General features: G+C 43.0%; 1 protein-coding gene across 9 annotated transcripts in view; it reads left to right on the top strand.

Moving 5' to 3' along the window:
* Window positions 1–19,091, top strand: part of Tp53bp1 (tumor protein p53 binding protein 1) — a 90,191-nt gene that overhangs the window by 23,222 nt on the left and 47,878 nt on the right. For 6 of the 9 annotated variants that reach the window (XM_052723199.1, XM_052723204.1, XM_052723198.1 and 3 more), the window contains 6 exons: window positions 5,898–6,025; window positions 7,693–7,851; window positions 10,894–11,023; window positions 13,154–13,320; window positions 16,897–17,023; window positions 17,691–17,785. In XM_052723199.1, coding sequence (XP_052579159.1) covers window positions 5,898–6,025; window positions 7,693–7,851; window positions 10,894–11,023; window positions 13,154–13,320; window positions 16,897–17,023; window positions 17,691–17,785 — 806 coding nt within the window. Of the gene's footprint in view, window positions 1–5,897; window positions 6,087–7,692; window positions 7,852–10,893; window positions 11,024–13,153; window positions 13,321–16,896; window positions 17,024–17,690; window positions 17,786–19,091 lie in introns of those variants that run through there. The other 3 variants (XM_052723202.1, XM_052723208.1, XM_052723205.1) reach the window with 3 other exon arrangements.

Genomic DNA, 19,091 nt, shown 5'->3' with positions numbered 1-19,091 from the left:
TTTTGAGAGTGTCCCAGGCCAACCTCAATCCTTGAGCTCACTGTTGAACTGACGGTGACCTTGAACTTTTGATGCTCCTGCCTCTACCTCCAGTGACTGGAAATATAGGCATGTATCACCTGACTCTGTTCAGTGGAACTGAGGGTGGAATCCGTAGCCTCGTGCTCTCTAGGCAAGCGTTTTCCCAGCTGAGGGAGCCAGCCCTCTTCACTGTTTTTTTTTTTTTTTTTTTTGGTTTTTCGAGACAGGGTTTCTCTGTGTAGCTTTGTGCCCTTCCTGGGACTCGCTTTGGAGACCAGGCTGGCCTTGAACTCACAGAGATCCGCCTGGCTCTGCCTCGCGAGTGCTGGGATTAAAGGCGTGCGCCACCACCGCCTGGCTCTCTTCACTGTATTATTTGAGCTGTTCTGGTGAGTGTGTAGTAATATCTCACTGTGGTTTAAATTTTCATTTTCCTGATGGCAGGTGAGGTTGAACTGAACCCCTTCGTGCTCATTGGCCGTCCGCCCTCCTCTTCTGGGAAATGTCTCTTTAGGTCTTTTGCCCTTTTTAAACTGAATTACTTATTATTATTTTACTTTCTTCTTTTTTTTCTTTCTTTCTTTCCTGTCCTAGGAGATGAACTTGGGGCCTGTGCATGCAAGTCACATTGTGTACTGCTGAGCTGTCCCTAGCCCGGTTGTGTCTTGAGAGTACTTTGTAAATCCTGGGTGTAGTCCTTTGTAGTGATATGGTTTGGTTTGTAAATATTTTCACTGTGTACCTTGTCTTTTCATCTCTCCAAAAGGTTTTCACAGAGCAAGTTTTAATTTTTTTTGACATTTGTTAAGTATTTTTTCAATAGGATAACATGCCTAGTTTATTTTAAAATGTCCAGGTAAGCCGGGCAGTGGTGGCACATACCTTTAATCCCAGCACTTGAGAGATAGAGGCCGGCAGATCTCTGTGAGTTTGAGGCCAGCCTGGGCTACAGAGCGAGTTCTGACAGCTAGGGATACGCAGAGAAACCCTGTCTTGAAAAATGAAAAAAAGTCTAGGGTAGAACTCGATCAGGAGTCCGGTGAGATTCTGAGATTGGAAAATAGATTTGAAAATGGAGCACATGGAGAGCATCAGCTGTAAGGAGGAAATAACAATTCTAGGTTTGGGTTGAGTAGCTGGAAGAATAGAGCAGTTGTTTGGGATGGAGAGTCCAGCTGTAGGTGGGTTGAGACTGGCCTGCCTATTAGAAGCGTTGGTGGTCAATAGGTGGGTCATCTGCTGGCTGGAGAGCTGCATTGTACAGTCATGTGGAAAGTGCGTGTTCAAAACTGGGAGCCAGGGGTGGTAGTGCACATCCATGACTCCAGCACTCTGGAGGCTGAGACAGTAAAATCATGGTGAGTTCAGAGACAGCCTGAGAACTACATACTGAGTTCTAGGCTAGTCTGGACTATGCAGATTGAGACTTTCTTTAAAAAAAAAAAAAATCCAAACAGTCTGAGTTAGAGGTGAATACAACTGGAGAAGAGGTCCGAGGCTGATTGAGGCTACCTCCCCTTAGACATCAGGGACATAAGGAAGAAGTGTGACAGACAGAAGGCCAGGTGTATGCTTTTCAATGGTCTCTCTCTCTTTAAATTTTTCAAAAAAATTACATTTTGCGTGTGTGCACATGTGCATGTGCACACCATGGCATGGATGTCAGTACAGCTTGTAGAAGTTGATTCTCTCCTCTCACCATATGAAGCCCATGGGTCCAGTTCAGGTTGCTGCTTCCACTATATGGTTTCAGAGAATGAACCCAAGTAATCAGGCTTGGTGGCAAGCACCGTTACCCTAAGAGCCATCTTACTGGCCCAGAGTTTTCCATTTTATTTATTGAAAATTTATTTTTACTTTTAATTATGTGTGTGTATCTGTGTGGGTTTGTGCATGTGTGTTTGGTGCTAGTGTAGGTCATCAGAGAGCATTGGGTCCCCTGGAGCTGGAGTGGCAGTCATTGGTGAGCTCCCTGAGATGAGTGTTGGGACCTGAACTTAGGTCCTCTGTCAGAGCTGTGCCTGTTGTTAATCCCTGAGCCACCTCTCTAGCCCAGGTTTCTAATTTAAAGGAGGTAAACCAGTACATTTTTGTACACTCTGTGGATGTGTATTCTTTGTGAGGGACAGGATAGTACACACTCGTAGTTCCCCAAGTAAGGATTGCATCTTAGGTGATCACAGCACTGTTAATACACCCACCAAAATAATAATTCTAAGGGCTGCAGAGATGGCTCAGTAGGTGAGAGCACTTGTGCCTCTTGCAAAGGACCCAGGTTCAGTTCCAGCACCCACTTGGCTCACAGACATGCATAACTCCAGTTTCAGGGGATGTGCCACCCTCTTGACTGCTGCAGACACCATGCATGCACATGGTGCACATACATACATGCAGGTAAAACATTCGTATACATAAACTGTAAACACACAGACAGACAAATAATTCCATACTAATAATACAATTTAGATTCAGATTTTTCTAGTTGTGTCAAAGAAATCTTTTATATTTTATTTTATTTATTTATTGGATTTAGGATGCAGTATAGGTTCACATGTTATATTTAATTGTTTCAGACTTTTTGTAGAGGGGGCAGGCAGGATCTCTGTGTGGTCCTGGCTTTACTGGAGCTTGCTGTATAGACCACAAACTCACAGAGATTCACCTACCTCTGCTTCCTGAGTGGTGAGATTGAAGGTGTGTACCGCCATGCCCAGAATTTCATTACCCGCCCCCCCCCCCCCCCCCCCCCCACACACACACCAGGGTTTATCTATGTATTCCTGGCTGTCCTGGAACTCACTCTGTAGACCGGACTGTCCTCAAATTCACAGAGATTCACCTGCCTCAGGCTCCTGAGTGCTGCAGTTAAAGGTGTGCGCCACCATTGCCCAACCATTTCACACATTTTAAATGATGAATTATGAAATCAATACTTTTCCTAATACTGAATTTACTCTTCCCCCCTCCTATTTTCCCTTCCCTTTCTTTTTGAGACATGGTCACATGTAGCATATGCTGCCCTCAAATTTGAAATTCTAGCGCATGCTCTCAAGTACAGGAATCGCAGGGATATACCATTACATTCACTCCAGATTATTTCTTAGTAGTTATAAACTTTCAGAAGTAAGTTTGGGTACATGCCTGTAGTTCCAGCTCTTAGGAGGTGGAGGCAGGAGGATCCCAAGGTCAAGGTCATCCTGGTTGCATACTGAGTTTCAAAAAGAGGAAACATTGGAGTTGCTGCTTATGAACATTTTTTAAACTCTCGATACATCTTTCTGAATTGATTTTCAGAAAGGTTCGTTTTATACTCAATCATATATAAGATAAAAATGTTTTCTCTCCATAGTTGGTATAGTATTGAATAGCATAGTACTTATACATACATAGTTTTTATGGCAGTGTCATGTAGCCCAGACTGGCCTGAAGTTTACTTTTTAGCAGAAGTTGACCTATAGGCTTGTCCCATGATGCCTGGCTAAATTTCTTTGTTTTTTGCTTTTATTTGGCAGTAAATTTTTTTGTGGTTTCTTTTTTCTTTCTTTCTTTCTTTTTTGTTTTTTTGAGACAACGTTTCTCTGTGTAGCTTTGGAGCCTGTCCTGGAACTTGCTTTGTAGACCAGGCTGGCCTCGAACTCACAGAGATCCGCCTGACTCTGTCTCCCGAGTGCTGGGATTAAAGGAGTGCACCACCACTACCCAGCCTTTTGTGGTTTCTTTACAAGTTCAAAGATGCTTGTATTTCTGACTTTAAAACCAACTGCTACCCATTCATATGTTGGACTTCTTTGTATAAATTCTGACAAGTGTAGTGGTGTTTGCTGTGCTCATGACCTTGGGCATGACTATGGCCCAAAGGAGGTGGTGCTTCCTGTAAAATGCCAGGCAGTGGTGGCACACGCCTTTAATGCCCAGCACTCGGTAGGCAGAGGCAGGCGGATCTCTGTGAGTTCAAGGCCAGCCTGGGCTACAGAGTGAGTTCCAGGAAAAAGGCACCAAAGCTACACAGAGAAACCCTGTCTCGAAAAACCAAAAAAGAAAAAAAATGTAAAAAAAAATTGAGAACTCATCTCAAAACAGCAAAGGCACCATCACAAATTTACATCTTTTTATCAAATATTATTTTACGGCCATTTGATTTTATAGTGAACATAGTGAACATTCAAGTCAAATGCTTTAGCATCATATACTTGTTTGGGTCCAAACATTCTCTTGGAGTAAAGGATAACTAGTTTCTTGTTGCTGTAACCCAAAAGACTGACAAAAGACTCTAACTTTCTAATGGACCTTATCCCAATCAATGGCACAATGTCTACTTGAATACTGATTTCATATTGAGTTGCCTAACAGACATTGCTTCTAATCCAAACTAATCATATGCTTTTAAAAAAGGATGTAGAAGTAAAATAAACCGTACTTTTAACAATTCAATAGCACATCTGTATCTATACTCGTAGCTGTTTGACAAAATACAGTCAACTGTTAAAAAACACTTTAATATAATGCTGATGTGGTAATATAAAAATAACCTTATTATCTGATAGAAGAAAATTGAACCAGCCAATCTTATTAGATACAAGGAGCCATAATTATTTTATAAGAAGAAATATTGGGGCATTAAATATGTTTTTGTCTCAAGACAGACTTATGAGAATTTTTTTATATTTATGGTAATGTAAGGAAGTAAAGTTCAGGCAAAGTGTGCTTTAGGTAATTGGTATTTTCTAGTTGAGACTCTTAATCTCAGAGTTTTGGGTTTGGGCACCTTGTTGGGCGCCACTACGATCAGTCCACGTGAGTCTGTTAAATGGGTAACAGAATTTATTAAGATATAAATTGAGGCCGGTTGTGGTGGCGCACGGCAGTAGGATTTGCTGAAGGAGGCGGAGGCAGGAGGATCACGAGTTCGAGGCCAAAAAAAAAAAGAGATATAAATTGAGGAAATACACTCATGAATACAGAATAGAGTAGACAACAGAAGTCGTCCTCTGATCTGACTGGGGGCGAATCCACCTCGAAGGCAGGAGCAGGGAGAGGGCATGTGACCCTTCTCCAGTTCCTTATAAGAGGTCACGTACAAAGGCAGGAAGCACTGCCTCCTTTGGGCCGTATAGTGCAAGGTCATGGGCGGAGCAAATACCATTACAGACAAGTTTTGTGTTGTATTTGTTACTATATTTTTCTGATAACTTTTTGTCTTTTAATATTATATGTTTCAACTACGATACTAACGTCTTTAAAAAAGATATATTTTTAATTATGTATATATTTGTGTGTCTGTATGTGAGTATGTGCATGTGAGTGTAGGTGCCTGCAGAGGCCAAACGTTGAATTCCTTGGCCCCAGAGTTACAGGCAGATGTGAACCTCTTGATGTGGGTGTTGGGAACTGATCTTGGGTTCTTTGGGAGAGAAGTATGCTCTTAACTTCTACGCCATCTCTCCCTAATTTCTTTTTAGGCTTCTTAGCCTTAATTTTATTGAGGTTCTTTGGTGTAGTCTGAGGCTTTTTACCAAAGTACTTGTGAATTTTAATTAATTTTGAATGTTCCTGACCGCCCAGCACACATTTTTTTGTTACATGTTAATTCTTCCTAATGAAAGATTTTTCAATTTCTGATCATCAAAATAAAAAATTTAAATATGTTTATGCTTTTCTTCTGCTTAGTTTTGTTATTTAACTTGGTACAGTATTTTGAATCATTAACCTGTTAGGTACTTTCTACAGGCAGCATAAAGCCATGAGGGTTTGTTTATATTTCTAATCTAGAAAAAAGATAATTGGTATGTGAGGGTAGTCATAGCAAAACTGAGTGTGCTTTGAGCAGAGCCTCCCTCTATCTGGGAACATCACATGATTGTGCTCTTCTGCTGCAGTGTTCTGGGAGTGACAGCAGAAGCTGCTTCTCTTCCAGAGGAGGAGAAGGAGGAAGAGCTGGAAGAGGAGAATGAAGAGGTGGGAGCAGACGCTCCTGGTGCTGCTGCGTGCTCCCTTGGTGCTGAAGGTAGCCTGTGCCCTTTCAGAATAGTAGATTCTTCTCATGCCCCTTTACTGTGAACACACAGGTAGCTAAATTTCTCTTTACCATGTAATAGATGTCTCATGATTAAGCTAAGAATCACTAAGGAATTTGCCTAGTAATTTAAGATGTCTCACTTAATCTGATCACTTTTCTCTGTTAAGCAGCTTTCCCAAGCCATGATCGAAAATAAACAGTTTTGGAAATTTCACCCATTGCTTTTGGGTGTGGGGCAAGACAGAATATCATGGTTGGGCATCCATGGAGCACAGTATTTGGGAAGCAAGGGAGAGAGAAGGGGAATGAGGCAGCCTGAGCCCTAGTGACCTAGATTTCTCCCACTAGGCCTCTTCTTAAAGGTGCCAGCCCCTGGTGTGCTCCCCTGTCATCTTAGCAGATAGGAATCGAGAAGAATTTACTTGCGTTTGAAGCCAGCCTGGGTTACAGAGTGAGACCCTGCTTCAAAATCAACCACTTCATAGTCACCACATGCAGTGACTAGCTTTAACCATGCCTCTGGGACATATTAAAGACCCCAGACATAACAGTAAGCTGGGCATGGTGATGTATGCCTAGAATTCTAGCACTCAGGGAGGCTGAGGCAGGAGGATTAGAAGTTCAAGGCCAGGTGTGGCTTTATAGCAAGACCTCACAAAACAAAGAAACAAATGAATTAATTCATTGACTGACTCCCTTTCTGCATTTTGGTCCTTTCTCCTTTTGCTTTTATTTTTCAAGTACCTTTGGGTGTGGTTTTGGGGTATCTACAGATTATCGACAGTCTATCATTTTAAATGCTTATAAAGCTTTATGGTACCCATGGTTTTTGCTTTATTATATACTACCCCCTTTACAAAATTACATTTTATTTATTAATTTAATGATAAGCGTGTGTGGGGGCATGCAGTGCACATTCTGTGGCACCCCATGTGGAGGTCAGAACCCTCTTGTGGGAGTTGGTTCTCTCCTTCCACCACATAGATTCCAGAGAATCAAATCGGCTTGTCGTCATGCCAGGCTTAGCAGCAGGAGCCTTTACCATTCTGGGCCATTTAGCTGGTCCCTCCCCTTATTTTAAACTTACTTATTAATCTGTTTTTACAGCATGTCTTACATAGTCCAGGATGGCCTTAATTCACTGTGTAACTAAGGATGGCCCTGAACTTCTGGGCCCCCTGCTGCTATTTTCCCAGTGCTGGTATTATAAGTTTGTGCCGCCACACCCAGTCCGATAATTTTATTCTTGATTTTTTTTCCCCTTCTTTTCTTACGGTGCCTGGGATTGAGCCCAGATCCACCCCTTTAATTGGTATTGTTTTGTAAAAATTATGTGTGACCAGGCTTTGGTGTGAAACATTTAGTGTGATCCTTGGAGCTGGCAAGGTAGCTCAGTAGGTAAGGGGACTTGCCAGCTGAGCCTGATGGCCTGAGTTCTGTCTCTGGAATCCACATAGTTGAAGGAGAGAACTGACTCCTGCAAGTTGACCTCCACACTTCAGCTCTGGTGTGTGTGTGTGTGTGTGTGTGTGTGACGCACAGAAACACACACATAAATGTAAGAATAAATGTTTTAAACATGATCCTCTGTAAGACAGCAGCTTGCACCTTGATAATGTGGGCTGGTACCTAATTTCTTGGATTTTTTCACCTAGATTCTGCTTCATCACAGTTGGGCTTTGGGGTTCTGGAACTGTCCCAGAGCCAGGATGTTGAGGAACATACAGTGCCATATGATGTTGACCAAGAACATGTGCAGTTGGTTACAGCCAACACGGGTTCCACTGAGCTGTCTGATGTGGATGCGAATACTGGTATGAAATGTGTTTTCTCACATGTGGCATTGATTATAAGGTTTTTTCTCTCCCTCTCGAACCAGTTTCTTTGTCTTTTTTCCCTCAAGGTGTTTTTTCCTTTTTCTTTTTTTTTTTAGTTTGTTTGAGTATCACCATGTAACTCTGGGTGGTCTGGATCTTGCTATGTAGATCAGGATAGTCTTGAACTCAGAGATTCACCAGCTTCCTCTTTAAGTTTAGAAAAAATAGGGGGCTGGAGAGATGGCTCAGTGGTTAAGAAGCACTGACTGCTATTCCAGAGGACCTGGGTTTAATTCCCAGCACCCACATGGCAGCACACAGCTGTCTGTGACTCCAGTTCCAGTTACATAGCAAAACACCAATGCACATAAAATAGAAATAAAAAAAGTTTAGAAAAAATAATTTAGGAATAATTTTAGCTTTATTTTTTTACTTTATGTGTGTGATTGCTTTGCTTTCATGTATGTATGTGTACACCATATTTGCTTGGCCCACAGGGGTCAGAAGAGGGCATCAGATTCCCTGGAACTGTAGTACAGATGGTTGTGAGCCACTATGTGGGTGCTAGGAACAAAACTTGGGTCCTCTGTAAGAGCAAAAGTGCTCTTAATTGCTGAGTTATGTCTCCAGCATCACCACCCTCAATAAGGTGGGATTTCTCTTTATAGCCCTTACTGTTCTGGAACTCACTATATAGACTAGGCTGGCCTTGCACTCAGAGATCTGCCTGCCTCTGCCTCCTGAGTGCTGGGATTAAAGGCATGTGTGACCATGCCCAACTTTCCAATAAGTTTTAAATATATATGTGTATATATATAGAGAGATATATCTATATATATCTCTCTATATATGTATATTATGTATACATACATATACATATATTTTAATGTATACAGTGCTCTGTATGGCCAGAGAGGGCACCAGATCTCATTACAGATGGTTGTGAGCCACCATGTGGTTGCTGGGAATTGAACTCAGAACCCCTGGAAGAACAGGCAATGATTTTAACCTCTGAGCCATCTCTCCAGCCCCAATACCTATATTTTAAAATTTGAATTTATGTGTATGTGTATGGTGTCTGTGAGACTGCAAGAGGGTGTCAGATCTCCGAGAGCTGGACTTAGAGGTGGTTGTAAGCTACTCAACATGGGTGCTACGACTTGAACTCTGATCCTCTGAAAGGACAGCAAGCACTCTTAACCTCTGAACCATTTCTCTAGGTGTGTGTGCGCGCGCGCCTGCCTGCCTGTCTGTACATATATATATTTAAGTTACATTTTTTTTTTTTTTCCTGAGACAGGGTTTCTCTGTGTAGTTTTTGTGCCTGTCCTGGATCTTGCTCTGTAGACCAGGCTGGCCTCGAACTCACAGAGATCCACCTGGCTCTGCCTCCTGAATGCTGGATTAAAGGAGTGTGCCACTGCCGCTTGGCTTAAGTTACATTTTTCTTCTTTGAGAGTTTCATACAGTATTCTTTGATTGTATTTACCCAACTCCTCTCAGGCCCTGCCCTACCCACCCAACTTCATGTTTTCTCCCTTCCTCCCTCTTTTTAAACAAACAAACAAACAAACAAACAAACAAACAAACAGAAACCAAAACCTGTGCAGTCCACTTAGTGTTATCTGACTCTTCGTGGACATGTGCCTGCCCTGGAGGGTGGTTTATATACTAGGTGTCATGCCACTAAACAAAACTGACTTTCCCTCTCCCAGGAGCTATCAGATGCCTATAGCTCCTTATCTAGGGGTGGAACTTCACGCTTACCTTTCTCCCTCCATGCCAAGATTTTGTCTCGTTTGACCTTGTGCAGATCTTGTGTATGCTCTCACAGTCCCTGTGAGTTCATATATGTTTTCCCTGTTGTGTTTGGAAAAGTTTCCTTGAAGTCATCTGTCTTTTCTGGCTGTTAGAATTTTTTTTTACCTGCTCTTCTGTATAGATCCCTGAGCCTTGAGGGGAGAGGGAGAGGTGAGATATCGATATCCCATTTAGGACTGAGAATTCCGAAGCTTCTCATTCTCTGCATGTTGACCAATTGTGGATTACTCTGTTTTTTTGTTTTTTTTTTTTGGTTTTTTGAGACAGGGTTTCTCTGTGTAGCTTTGCGCCTTTCCTGGGACCCACTTGGTAGCCTAGGCTGGCCTCGAACTCACAGAGATCCGCCTGGCTCTGCCTCCCGAGTGCTGGGATTAAAGGCGTGCACCACCACCGCCCGGCGGATTACTCTGTTAATTGCCATATACTATTAGAAGAAGCTTCTTTGATGAGGAATGATTGATGCACTGATCTATTGGATAGTGATATGTCATTAGGAGTCATTTTATTGCTGTGTCCGTATAGGAGAGTAACAGAAGTAGATTTTTTTTTTCCCTGTGGCCCATGACCTGTCTAGCTTCAGGTTCTTGTCTTCATTGACAGTGTCAAGTATGGGTTCCATCTCGTGAAATGGGCCTTAAGTCCAATTTTTAATAAAGTAGTTGGTTACTCCCATAATATTTATGCCACTATTACACCATTGGGCATAACTTTTCCAGCTGGTGGTTGTTGTAACTCAAAGGGTCATGGCGGGGTGAGATTGATGATTACTTTTTTCCTTCAGTAGCGTCCATAGCACCTTCTAGCACTATGAATACTAGCCAGTAGGAAAGAAGCTTCTATTTGAGTACTAGCTAGATTTCTCCATGTTCTATGACTCAAGTGTGTGGTATCTTCAGCGACAGGATCTTATCCTCAAATTTTGGAGGACAACTGATAGTATTGACAATAGACGGTAATCTTTGGGCGGTCTGTGGGGCTCCATTAGCCAACAACTCAAAAAGTGGTAATTCATTTCTGGGGGTTTTATTTGATAGTGGATGGTGTCTAATTGGGGTATTGTCCCTCTATTATATAGCTCTTGATATTTTGAAGTTAGACTCATTTCTATTAAGATTTTTACTTTTTGAGAATCATTTGGGGCTGTCTCGAATACTTAGAAAAGTTTAATATCTGCTTTGTATCTTTTTTTCTTCTTCCTATATATATATATATATTAAGCAGTTAAATGTGAAGAACAGTCCACTGAAGATACCTCCATGGTAGAACAACCCAACAAAGACATCCCTGTTACAGTACAGCCCAATGAAGGTATCCATGTGGTAGATGAGCAAAATCTACCACCTGAAAGGTAAGCCGTGCTCTCTCTAAAGGTGTCTGTGGAATTTTACTGTGGGACTGTAGGAATTTCATTTTGGCTATAGAAACAGTATTAGAAATTGCTGATTCCTACTCACATTGTATAGATATTTGTCATCTTGTTTTTGTCCAATAGAAATATTGGGCCGGGCGGTGGTGGCGCACGCCTTTAATCCCAGCACTCGGGAGGCAGAGCCAGGCGGATCTCTGTGAGTTCGAGGCCAGCCTGGGCTACCAAGTGAGTTCCAGGAGAGGCGCAAAGCTACACAGAGAAACCCTGTCTCGAAAAACCAAAAAAAAAAAAAAAAAAAAAAAAAAAAAAGAAATATTGGAGCCGGGTGGTGGTGGTGCACGCCTGTAATCCCAGCACTTGGGAGGCAGAGGCAGGTGGATCTCTGTGAGTTCGAGGCCAGCCTGGTCTACAGAGCTAGTCCAGGACAGGCTCCAAAGCTACAGAGAGAAACCCTGTCTCAAAAAACCAAACAAACAAACAAAAAGAAATATTGATTATTTATAAGTATGGATTGCTTATGCAGTCTTACTGAGTATGCTTATCGTAATTCAGGCCTGTTACAAAGGTGCATTATTTCTTCTGTAACTATAATCCTTAATCTTTGGTTGACACTCTGGCTGGGTAATCAGAGGCACTATCTATTTGTAGGAGATCCATTTTGCATCTCTGGGGCTAATACAGATGTAAATGAGCCAGGCAGTGGTGGCACATGCCTTTGATTCCAGGACTCGGGAGGCAGAGGCAGATGGATCTCTGTGAGTTTGAGGCCAGCCTGGTTTACAGAGTGAGTTCTAGAACAGCCAGGGTTACATAGAGAAACCTTGTCTCCAAAAACCAAAAACCAAAACAAAATAAGAAAGAAAGAATAAGACATAGATGGACATTATACTGGAAACCTTTTAGTATTCTTGAGCACCCAGACTGCTTTGGGTTGTTAAGTATCATCCTTCTGTTAATTTATGGTGTAGCTAGATGCTGAGATCTTTCTGAGTGTTCTTGGCTCTTAGCTTGGTAGGGATGGGGATATACACTCAGTTTGTGGTAATTCTTGTATCCAAAACTATATTGACTATCTAGTCGCAGAGGAAAACTGGGATGCTTTCAATTTGAAGGGAGATGAGCAAACATTCAGTATTCTTTTCTTATTTCCTGCAATAGCAAGTTGGGCATGGGGTCCTCAGCAAAGGTGATTGTTACGGCTTTTTAGGCTTTTTTTTTGGTTTTTCGAGACAGGGTTTCTCTGTGTAGCTTTGCGCCTTTTCCTGGAACTCACTTGGTAGCCCAGGCTGGCCTCGAACTCACAGAGATCCATCCGCCTGGCTCTGCCTCCCGAGTGCTGGGATTAAAGGCGTGTCCCACCACCGCCCGGCTGGCTTTTTGTTTTTTATGGACTGTTTTGCTCTGTGGCCCAGGCTAGCCTTGAACTTGAAAGAATCCTCCTGCCTCACCTTTCTTAATGGGAGGATTGTAGGTATGTATCCCACCATGCTCAACTAAGGCTTTTCTTTAGAAACTTCTCACTTCAGTTAAGTTGTTATTTTATTATTATTATTATTTAAACAAGGTCTTACTCTGTAGTCCAGGCTTTCTTCAGACTTACTGTGTAGCTCAGGTTGGCCTTGAACTCATAATCCTTCTGCTTCAGCCACCAGGATTACAGGCTTTCCTGTTATTCTTGCTTTTCCATTTTTCCTTGGGTATAGTAGAATAAGTAAAAGTCTTTGGGAAAGGGCCAAAAGTGTGAGTTTTACCTGGTTGGGCAGTATGTGTAAAGGAGTCCTGGAAAAGGTCGGTAGGCAATAGATAAATATATTTGTGGCACCAGTGAAGAGAAAAACCACATCAATTTTGTATAAAGACGATTGTAGCAATACTCAGCCACTTGTCAGAAGTGTTGGAACAGACACAAATCTGAAAAGAGGTATGGCTGTGGGGCGATGGAGACAGGCGTTGGAACGCCTGAGGACTTCGCAGTTGAATTTCACTTTTAGAAGGTCAGGGCGATTAGAGCTGTTAGAATTGCTGGGGTTGTTAGGTTGAAGCTTTTTGTTGGAAGAGGGAAACATTTGAACTTAGCAATCTTCATCCTTGGTGGCATGGATCTCACAGGTCAGAAGATCTGCCTTCCAGTCCTCAAGCTTCTGTGGCAGCTGTGGAGACAAAGGAACAGGTGCCCACCCCAGAGGCTCTGGGAGGGGCACTGCAGGGTCAGCCGTCCTCCGAGCCCGAGGTCTCCTCAACTCAGGAAGACTTGTTTGAGCAGAGTGGCAAAACAGGTAGGCTGGTGACTGTTCCTTCAGCGTCTCTTCTCACTGTCCTGAAGTTTGACTTTAGTTCTGAGGCTGCTGTTTCAGTTAAGAAGCACTTTTTGTAGGTATGATATGGAAGGAAAATATATTCCTAGCTAGTCAGTGAGGAGGGCTTTTTACTGTCAGGGAGGAGAGAACATTTACTAGTCAACATTTTATGTAAATTTCACTCTTTCAGAAACTGAGGTTTTGAAAATCGTAGCGAATCTAGTAAAAGTTGGTTTCATGGACAGAGTTGGCATTTCTTCTGTCACATTTACTGTGATGTTTGTCTTACTCACTTGGATAGCAGTTTATTTATCTATTTATTAGTTGACATAAAAGGCAAATTAAGGGCTAAAAGAAAGGACAAAGCTTAGCGTAGAATGGAAATGGTTTCACACTCCTGTGAGTCCTCGCCCCCATTCCACAGTCTCAGAGCAGGAATGCTTCAGTGAAAGCAGGGAGGGAAGAAGGCTGAGTCCTTTGGAGTCCGTGTGGTGCTTGGTGTGTAAGACATCAGCAGTACCCTCAAGCTCTCAGGGTGTATTTCAGGCATTTCCTTACCCTTAGGGATAATAGAGTTGAGGTCCAACCTGTCTACGTTGGTATTCTCCATCTAAGGAGAAAGGGCCAATAGAGAGAGAGCTTAATAATGTAAGTCACTGTGGCTGCTCATGTACTTTACAATTAGTGCTTAGTATTTTCTGTCTCCTTTGAGGAGGCTCAGGTTCTAATCATGAAAATTGCTGCATTCATACCATCAGGTGTCATGCGCATTGTTTTGACTTCTCCCATCTGCATCATGGCATGAGCTTTACTTCACCTTAGGTAGACCTTGAAGGCTCGCTTGCTGTTTTATTGTAGAAGCCTCACAAGAAAGAAGAGCAGCCAAGCAGAGGTATAAGGATTCTGGCTTTTCCTCTCTATAGTAGTTATTTTATCATTCTGTGACCCAAAAATCTGACAAAAACAGCTGAAAGGAAGGTTTTGGGGCTGGAGAGATGGCTCAGTGGTCAAGAGCACTGACTGCTTTTGCAGAGGTTCAGTTCCCAGCACCCACGTGGCCCTCACAATCAACAGTAACCCTCGTTCCAGGGATTTGATGCTTTCTTCTAGCCTTTATGGGTTCCTACAGGCAGGTAGTGATATAAACTCCTGTAGGCATACACACATACACATAAATATAATAAATAAATGAGTAACTTTTTAAAAACAACAAGAGGGGTTTTTGCTTTTTTTTTTTTTTTTTTGTCTCACAGGTTGAGAGTTCTAGTCACCATGTCAGGGAGGCTATTTCTGTAGGGCAGAGAGAAACCAGTCCCAGTGTCCATGCCCAGGAAGCAGAGCTGACAGCAGCTCCCTTACCTTTTAGTCAGCCTGGGATCCTAGCCCATGAGGTTGGAATTCAGGCTGCCTACATTCAGGGAGGGTGCTTTCTCCTCCGCTAAGCCTTTCTGGAAATACCCTCATAGACATACTCAGAGGTATGTTTCCATGGTGATTCTAAATGCAGCCTAGTTGACAAAATTAATCATGGCAGCTCCACCCTTTGTCAGCTTGACACCAGCACATCACTTTAAATCATAACATTTTACTCCATCCCCTGAAGTCTCATTTTCGTTTCATACTGCAACTGCATTTAGTTGTTTCAGAAGTCCCCATAGTCCATAACAAACCCAGTATCGTTTGAAAATCCCAAGTATTTCAGAGACTGTGTCTTCTAACCACAAGCCCCTGTAAAGCCAATAAATAGGTTATATACTTCAAATATATAATGTCAGTATTCCCAGTCCAAAAGGAGGGATGGGGCAAAGCAAGACTGAGACCCTGCAGGGCAAACACAAACCCATGTGATTCGGTTTTTCGTAGTCATCTGGGCTCCAACAGGGACGCGCCGGTCACCCCCCCAACCCCCCCCACCCCCGCTCTGACACCTTCAGTGGAGGTGACCTCTCTCTGGGTTAGCTCCCCTGTAGCTTTCCTTGGCAGATGTCCTGTGCCTTTGGCTTCTCTAACATGCCTGGATTCTCTAGATTCTCTATTGCAGCGTAGGCTTCACCTTCCCAGTCTCATGCATGGTCTTGGAGAGCCTTGTTGCAGGGAGTCTAACCCTCCACACATGCCTGGACTCAGAAGCTTTCTGAAACTTGGGTGCCAGATTCAGTGACCCTCTTGCTTTGACGTCTTTCATGTCTACAAAAACAGTACCGTGTGGATGATACCCCAGTTCTGCTGGCTTGAGATATAGCCTGTCCCTCTTGGTTGCAGTGGCCTCTGTGTCTTTGAGGGTGCCCTTGGAGAAACACTTCCCTAGGCAGCCGTTTTGCAGCAGGGAGCTCATGTGGTGGCATTGTCTGTTTAGGCTCTTCTCCTTTCAGATGAGTTGGTGGGTCTTACCTGCTTTTGTCCCTGAAGTGCATGAAGAGGTTTCTCTTCAATGGCATGATTGAAGAGTTATAGATACTTTCCCCGTACTATGTCCACAACTTTAAACTCACTACACATTTTTCATATCTTTGTTCTCTTACTGTTGATATGAATGGACACAGTGAGCAGAGTGCTCTCCTGACATGCAGTTTCTTCTGTCAAGCAAATTAGTCCATTCCTTTTTTTCACTTCCCTAGAGACAGAGTCTTAACTTTGTAGCCCTGGCTGTCCTGGAACTTGCTGGCCTTGAATTTACAGAGATCTACCTGCCTCTGCCTCTCAAGTGCTGAGAGTAAAGGCATGCGCCACCACACCCAGCTATTCCATTACTTACGAATTCAGCTTCAAGTTCTTAGGACATGGTTACAATGCAGCCAGATCTTTGCCATAATATATCACTGGTGGCTCATAGTTGAGCTCTAGAATATATCACAGGTGGCTCATAGTTGAGCTCTAGAATATATTACGGGTGGCTCATAGTTGAGCTCTAGAATATATCACAGGTGGCTCATAGTTGAGCTCTAGAGTATATCACGGGTGACTCAGTTCCCAGTAGAGTCCTTGGTCCCCTCTACAAGTTTGAGAGCCAGGTTTCTCGTCTTCACTTTTTGCTGCATTTTGGTCTTTTAGACTCTCAACCTAGAATGGCCACTGAGCTCAGCTTACTGTGTTCTACATCTGCAAACTCTTCTACATTTCTCATATAAACCACCTCCAAAGGCCTGGAATCCACAAGTTAGGTCCCTGACAGGCTGGGTCCCAATTCTTGGTACCAATTTCCAGGATTATTTTTCTCATTACTGTGATTGATAGAATATCTGGTGAGCACTTCATACATGCCCAGAAGTGTGTTTCTAACCATTACCGTCTCTAAGCTTAGATGTGCTAGAAAGGACCAAGGCGCTCTTTTAACCAGTTCTGTATTAAAAAAACAGGGTGTGGGGTGGGGTTACTGTTGACTCACGATTTGCATTCTGGTGATGTCCCATTGAGTTGTGCTACTACCCCAAAGGACTTCTGCCCCATGAAGTGTAACAGACTGGGTATTGCTGTTTTTGCAGCACTCAGTGGGTCCCCCACTCCGTGATGTCAGTCTGAGAAGTAAATACAACTCTAACTTTTCTCCCCCACTAGCTTCTGATGGTTGTTCTACTCCTTCAAGGGAGGAAGGTGGGTGTTCTCCAGTTCCTACACCCGCCACCACCCTGCAGCTCCTGCAGCTGTCTGGTCAGAGGCCCCTTGTTCAGGACAGTCTTTCCACGTAAGTAAGCCTGAAATGGCCTGGAGAGCCAGCATGCCTCTCAGACCAGAATTCCTTTCAAAGCTAAACGCTAGACTCCAGGCCTTAGGAATTTTGGGGTGAGAACTTAGTGAACCGTTCGAAGTAATACATGTAATCTCCGTTGGAGGCTTTATGGTGGTAGCTTAAGGTTTGGCTAGGAAATGCAATTCCTTGTCATTTAGGAATGCGGTACATCAGAGGCAAGCATTTGCTCCTCCATTTCCGAGCATTTCTGTCACTTGCCAGTATAGCAGAGAGAACAGGTCGTCCCACTCAACAGTAGTTAGGGCAAAGGTTTGCTTTTTGTTTTTGTGCTTGTTTTTGTTTTTAAATAAAAATGTGCACATTCTTCATATTATGTAAAAATGAAGTAAAAATTTTGATGTCTCAGATCTGTGAGTTAGTTTTCAGCTTTTGGTTGTCCTGTTTCTTAATCACAATGTCCTTGTGTCTAGTCATTCCCTTTTCCCTTACTCTTGAAAACACTCAGTGTTTGAGAATGTCTGAGTCTCAGGTACTGTTCAGGAGAAATGCTATTGAGTATATATGCTGTTAAGTGTGTGAGTTGGGTATTTTTGTTAAGTCAAAGCAAATGTCAAACCCTTGGCTGCAGTCAAATAACCTGTGATTCTCTCTTTACATAAAGGAATTCCTCAGATCTTGTTGCTCCTTCCCCTGACGCTTTCCGACCTACCCCTTTTATCGTTCCTAGCAGTCCCACAGAGCAAGGAGGGAGAAAAGGTGAGCTGTCTTGATGTGTCTGTTCATCTCAGCCCAGGAGAGGGAGGGGGGCAGCGCTCTCCTGCCTCACCAAATGCACGCTGTGCACGCTGCTTTGCGCTTCGCAGCTCTGCTCCTGAGACTCCTCCTCATTCCGGGCCATGGCCTAGGATAAACCAGTCTCAGCTCTTTGCCTTTTAAAAGCATAGGTTCTTCTATGATTTTTCCACTATTTTATTTTTGACAAAAATGCTCTGGTAAGAATTTTTTTGTTTTTAAAGTTGAACCCAAGTAAGTAAGTATGGGGAAGTACTGGATTGGTTATTAATTAATTACTTAGTACCTTCCAGTAACATGCTGATATGTTTCTAGTGAGAGAAAACCAACAGTTGTTTCTTGGGCTCTTTATTTTTGCTTTTATTAAAATAATCAAAGGCTGGCTTGAAGGAGGTGGTAACAATGTTAACTTACTTTCTCCTTTGAGGACTTAGTATCCTCCACCCCCAGAGATGGTCTCATGTATCCCAAGCTCCTCAAATTCCCTCTGCAGCTGAGAATGCCCTTGAAGTTTGAATCCCCCTGCTTTTACCTCCTGAGTGTTGGAATTATAGATGTGTGCCACTATGCCTTGATTTAGGTGGCGTTGGGGGTCTGATCTTGGGCTTTGAGCATGGTAGGCCAGCACTCTACCCACAGAGCTTCTATTCTATCAATTTCTTCTTTTCTTTCTGTTCTGTTTTGTATTTGAGACAGAGGTCTTGCTGTGTGGCCCAGGCTGCCCTTCAAGTAGAGATCTTCTCACTCCCCCCTCCCGACCCCCACCCCCACCCCCAGTGTAGAATTTGAGCTTTGTAACACATACGTGGCACTTTTTTTATTCACACTGATAAGGCTGTAATAACTCACATTCTTATTAAACACTTAGTTTATGCCAGATGCTGTCATAGCTGCTTTCCATTTGCTCAGATATTTCTGGGGGTCTTTTCCCCCCAGAGAATCCGCACAAAAATCTTTAGTAGTTACTTTTATTTATCCCTGTGTTGCACATGAGAAAATGGAATCCCAGATTTCATAACTTGTGATATGGTTAGGATCTGAACTCGGGCACTCGCCTCTGAAATTTTTGTTTTTACCTGACGTGTGTTCTCCTGTGACAGCCTGAGGTCTGTGCTGCTGAGTCCTGAGAGTATTGAGAAGTACCACACGGGCAGGCTTAGCCTCACTTCCTTCCCTGCTTGTCTGTTTTCTCACTTGGAGGTACCAAGGGAGACCAATAGCATTCTAGCAGTTTGTAATTGGTGACATCTTTAGGTAAAATGGTGAGATT

Source organism: Peromyscus californicus, unplaced genomic scaffold (genome assembly GCF_007827085.1).
Source record: "Peromyscus californicus insignis strain IS unplaced genomic scaffold, ASM782708v3 Scaffold_7__1_contigs__length_154581171, whole genome shotgun sequence".
Lineage (NCBI taxonomy): Eukaryota > Metazoa > Chordata > Mammalia > Rodentia > Cricetidae > Peromyscus > Peromyscus californicus.
The sequence above is the reverse complement of the archived record's forward strand: the minus strand, read 5'-3'. Positions and strand labels throughout refer to the sequence as shown.